A 5,866-nucleotide genomic window follows, 5' to 3' on the forward strand; every position below is an offset into this window, starting at 1 on the left:
TTTCATTCATACACTTTCATCATTATGCAGCAGAAAGTACAATATGTACAAAATGATATTTGGAGTTAACGCCTGTGTAGAATTCACCAGGAAATGTTCCTGAGTTTTAATACAGTGGTGTCTTCTTACCCAGGAAAATACTACAAACAATTTGCAAAGCACAGACAATTAACAAGAGTTTTGAAGACAATACTGTCTCACTTGATTTTCACTCAATTTTTCACCCAAGTCTTTCTATGTCTGCTCTTAATAAAGCCCTGAAAACCACTGAGGAAGTGGCCCTTCAAATCATCTTGCTTTGCCAGGTTGGTATTGCAGCTGTGGCCAACATTCTTCTGCTTGTCCATAATTTATCTCCTAACTTTGCTGGCCCTCAACTGAGACCAAAACATGTCATTCTTGCCCACATTACTGTGGGCAATCTCTTGATTATCCTCCTCACTGGGTTTCCAAGCAATATGACAGTTTTTGTTCCAAGGAATCCTCTAAATGACCTCAACTGTAAGCTTGAGTACTTCATTCGCCTGGTGGCTCGAAGTGCAAACATGTGTACTACTTGTATCCTGAGCTCTTACCAGTTTATCGTTCTTGTTCCTGGTAAATGGAGTAGAGTGATACTCAGAGGAAATACCTCCACATTTGTGCACTATTCTTGTAATAGTTGTTGGATTATCAGTGTCTTAAATAATGTCTACATCCCTATAAAAATCAGTGGTCCATGGAACACAGACAATAACACTGACCCGAACAGCAAGTGGGTATGTTCTAACTCTGGTTTCGAGTTAGTCATGGTCTTCTTACGATTTGTCCACGATGCCATATTCATCAGCATCATGGTATGGACCAGTGTTTCCATGATGCTTCTCTTGTATAGACATCACCAAAGCCTGAAACACATTCACAGGTCCAATGGGAGCCTGGGACTTCAACCAGAGGCCAGAGCAGCAAACACAATTCTCATGCTGATGATCACATTTGTATGCTTTTATCTTCTCGATTGTATTTGTATTTTCTTTCACATTTCTTTTGTGCATTTTCGTGTATGGTTGAGGCATGTCAGTGAAATTTTGGCTGCAAGTTTCCCCACCATTTCTCCCTTAATGTTGATCGTTAGGGGTCCTAGAAAAATATCAGCCAAAGGGATAAACACAGAAAATGCTTTTATTAACAGTCACTGATACTCAATAAACCTGGGTAGAACATCTGTATGATGGCCATGACTCACTATTGTAATCCTAGCACTAATGTGGTTGAGGCAGGAAAATTACCATGTAACCAATGTGATCAGCTCAGAATAAAAGGTTATATCTATGCCAGATTGTCATCCAGAGACCCTGAAGGAAGAAAAGAAAAATGGAGGTAGGGAACGGGAGGTAGATCACATAAGTTTTCCCTTGTCTTGGGAAGTCAATGTGTTACTCTTGCTGTTTCAGAGCATCAGACAGTGTAAATAAAAAGCTCAAGAAACATGTATAGACACAGACACACACGTTTTCACACACAGTATTCCCATATAAATGCAAAACTGAAAACCATAAAATGTACACAATAGACAAATGAGGTTAAAAGTAAAAGGAATTCCCTGAATAACCATTATGAGAAAATGAACCTAAGGGATGCTAGTAAGTTCAGTTTGTATTGGCCATCTACTGATTTGCATGGGGCCTACCCATAAGAATGACTCCTTTCCCCCTGGGAGATCCCCCTTGCAAAAAAAAAAAAAAAGTTCTTTTTTTTTTTTTAAATAACATGTGGTTATCATCTAGCTTCTGGGTCAATGTTGAGTGCATGTGTCCATGTCTTTAAGCTCTAGGATCTCATCATGTACAGAGCCATGAAGGTCTAGTACATAAACTCTCATTTTCTTGGAGTGTATATGTGCATGCTGTGTTTAAAGGATCTTACTTCTTTTGTGCCCTCCTTCCCCTTTCGCTCTTATACTTCCTAGGTCTCCAATCCAAAAGACTTCTATAACTCCTGAAGAAAGGGATTTGATGAAGACATCCCATCCAGGACTGAGTGTTCAAAAGTATCTCAGTCTACATATTTTATGGCTATAAAATATAGTGATTGTTAGTCCCTATCTGCTGGAAAAGGAATCTTCTGATGATGGCCAAACAAGGTGCTGATCTATAAGTGTAGCTGAATATGATTAGAAGTCAATTTGTTGGTATATTTCTTTAGAAGTACACTAGTATTTCGTGTTGCCCTGTGGCCCTGAACTACTTTATCTCAGGTTCTTCTTCACCAGCCAGTTTCAGGAATGTGTTCCATTTCAGAGGATGGTCCTTCAATCAGGCCAGATACTGTTTGGTTACTTCCACGAGCTTTGTATAATTATTGTGCTCCATATCTTTTAGGCAGGTCACATTACAAATAACAAAGTTTATAGCTGGATTGATGTTTACTATTCTTTTCTTTGTTAGCATGCAGAGTGCTCTACAGTATCAAGAACACTCTTCATAGGGGTAAATAATCTAAGTATGCAACAGCTCAACTTTTTTATGTCCAAGGAATTATTTAAGTGTTGGCTACAACAATAGGGTTCTACTGTCAGTTTGTAGAGTTCAGCAAGTAGCCTTCATAAAAGCCCGGATGGTTTGGAGAATTCACTTGGGATCCATTTGAGCACAACCCTAATAGCCATAACCCATTATGGTTCTGAAAAGCTTCATTTGGTGGAAATCGGTGTCCACTTCTTGCTACATAATCCCTTTGTTTTTTTTTTTCTTTTTTTAGTTAAATTGACTTCACACATGTATATTTCTTAGAAACTCATGCTGCATTTCCAAACACTAAAAACACTCACTTTTAGCTGTCTATACCCACATTCCCTCCATCAGCTTCTTCTTCACTGCCCCTCTTCATTTGATGCCCCATGCTCTTCCCCTCTGTCATCCATCCCTTATTATCTATTCTAGTTCCCCTTCCTGGATAGACACATCTTATCCTACTAGTCAATTACTCTATACTTAATTTCTATGGTTCTATGAATTGTAGGATTTTTTTATCAATGACCCAACAACTAACATCCACATATAGACAAATGCAGTATCTTATTTGTCTTTATGAGTTTGGGGCATGTGACATAGTATGATTATTTCCTAGATCCATTAACTTAACCTACAAATTTTATTTTTACAATTTTTACATCCCAGGAATATTCTGTTGTGTAAATGTACCACATTTTCTTTTTTCCTCATTACTTTATTTATTCACTTTACAGCTTAAACACGCATCTTCCCTCCTCTCCTCCAAGTTCTACCCTCATACCCCATTCCCCATTTTCATATCCCCTTTCTACAGAGAGTACGGTGGAGCATGGTTACCTGCCCTAGTACATGAAGTCTCAGAAGTCTCATGCATCCTTTCCTATTGAACCAGACAGGGCAGGCCAGCTATGGGAAAGGGATCTAAAGTTGGGCAGCAGAGTCAGAGGCAGTCCTTTCTTTAATTGTTAGGTGACCCACATGAAAAACTAGCTGTGTATATACTCCATCTGCATAGGGGTCCTAGGTCTAGCCCTCACATGCCCGTTGGTTGGTGGTTCAGTGTTGGTGATCAACCATGGGCTGAGGTCAGTTGATTCTGTACGTCTTCTTGTGTACTTGACCCCCTCCTATTGCTCATTTCTATGGCTTATGATTTTTATTTAATTTTTTTCTTCTTTTTTATTGGATACTTATATATTTACATTTCAAGTGTTATCTCATCTTCTGGTCTCCCCTCTGGAACCCTCATCTCCTACCCACTCCCCCATCTGCCCGCCCACTCCTACCTCATTGACCGGACATTCCCCTACACTGGGGTATCTAGCCTTCACAGGACCAAGTGCTTCTCCTCCTCTTGATGCCAGACAATGCCAGCTTATGCTACATATGCAGCCGAAGCCATGGTTCCCTATATGTGTAATCTTCAGTTGTTCGTTTAGTCCCTGGGATCTCTTGGGGGGTGGGGGAGGTATGGTTGTTTGATATTGTTGTTCTTCTTATGGGGCTTCAAACCCTTTGGCTCCTTCAATCCTTTCTCTAACCCCTGCATTTTGGAGCCCATGCTAAGTCCATAGGTTGGCTGCGAGAATCCACCTTTGTGTTTGTCAGGCTCTGGCACATAAGACCTCTCATAGGACAGGCATATCAGGTTCCTGTCAACAAGCACTTCTTGGTATCCACAATAGTATCTGGGTTTGGTGTCTGTATATGGGGTAGATCATCAGGTAGTTCACTATCTGGATGGCCTTTCCTTTAGTCACCACTCCACATTTTGTTCCCCTTTTTTCTTATTTTCTTTCTACAGAAGCCCTTCTGGGTTAAGAATTTGGAGATGAGTGACTCCATCCCTCAACCAGGGGCCTTGCTTAACATCTAGATATGGTGTACAGGATCTCTCTCCCCTTTGTTTGGTATTTCAGCTAATCTCATCCATACTGGTTCCTTGGAGCCTCTTGCTTTCCTGGAATCTGGGACTTGCTGGTGGCTACCTCCAGTTCCCCATCCCCCATGGCTACACACCTCTGTTCAAATTCCTGACCATCTGTATATCATCCCCATCTCTCCCTAACCTGATGCGGTTTCTTTTTTCCCACTCCCCATCCTTGCTTCCTCCCAAGTGTTTCCCAACCTCTACCTCCTGTGAGTGTTTTGTTCCTCCTTCTAAGGACTGAAGCATCACATTTTGGTGTTTCCTCTTGAGATTCATGAGGTTTATAAATTTTATTTGGGTTATTCTGAGCTTTTGGGCTGATATCCACTTATCAGTGAGTGGACACCATGTGTATTCTTTTGTAACTCAGGATGACATTTTCTAGTTCCATCATTTGCCTATGAATTTCATGAATTCATTGTTTTTAGTAGCTGAGTAGTACTCCGTTGTGTAAATATACCACATTTTCTGTATCCGTTCTATTGGAGGACATCTTGATTGTTTCCAGTTTTTGTTTTGCATTGAGTCTATAGATTGCTTTCAGCAAGATGGTCATTTTTTCTTATATTAATCCTTCCAATCCATGAGCATGGGAGATCTTTCCATCTGAGATCTTCAATTTCTTTCTTCAGAGACTTGAAGTTCTAGTCCTACAGATTTTTTTATTTGCTTGGTTAGTATCACAGCAAGGTATTTTATGTTATTTGTGATTATTGTGAAGGATGTCATTTCCCTAATCTCTTTCTCAGCCTGTTTATCCTTTGAGTAGTGGAAGACTACTGATTTGTTTGAGTTAATTTTATATCAAGCCATTTTGCCTAAGTTGTTTATCAGGTTTAGGAGTACTCTGGTGAAATGTTTGTAGTCACTTAAGTATACTATCATGTCATATGCAAATAGTGATATTTTGACTTCTTCCTTTCCAATTTGTATCCCTTTGACCTACTTTTCTTCTTTAATTGCTCTAGCTAGAACTTGAGTACTACATTGATTTAAATTTCGTACCTAGTATCTGTCTAGAAAATTGTCCATTTCAGCAAAGATTTTCCAGTTTTCTTGAGTATAGAATTTTGTGTTAGGATCTGATTTTTTTTTTAATTTTCTCAGTTTCTATTGTTATTTCCTCCTTTTCATTTCTGATTTTTTTAATTTGGATTCTGTCTCTTTGCCCTCTGGTTAGCTGGGCTAAGCGTTTATCTATTTGTTGATTTCCCCAAAGAACCAACTCCTGGTTTTGCTGATTCTTTGTATAGTTCTATTTGCTTTTACTTGGAGGATTTCAGCCTGAGTTTATTTCCTGACATCTATTCCTCTTGGTGTATTTGCTTCCTTTTGTTCTAGATCATTCAGATGTACTGTTAAGCTGCTAGTATATGCTCTCTTCAATTTCTTTATGGAGGCAATCAGAGCTATGAATTTTCCTCTCAGAACTGCTTTCTCTGTG

General features: G+C 39.4%; 1 protein-coding gene across 1 annotated transcript; it reads left to right on the forward strand.

Annotated features, from left to right (window-relative positions):
• The first annotated feature begins 236 nt into the window (after positions 1-236).
• On the forward strand, positions 237-1,178 carry Vmn1r174 (vomeronasal 1 receptor 174). Its single transcript, NM_207548.2, has one exon. It carries the CDS (start codon positions 237-239, stop codon positions 1,176-1,178), a length of 942 nt encoding a protein of 313 aa, NP_997431.2.
• The last annotated feature ends 4,688 nt before the right edge of the window (positions 1,179-5,866 follow it).

The sequence above is a fragment of the Mus musculus genome, chromosome 7 (assembly GCF_000001635.26).
Source record: "Mus musculus strain C57BL/6J chromosome 7, GRCm38.p6 C57BL/6J".
Classification (NCBI taxonomy): domain Eukaryota; kingdom Metazoa; phylum Chordata; class Mammalia; order Rodentia; family Muridae; genus Mus; species Mus musculus.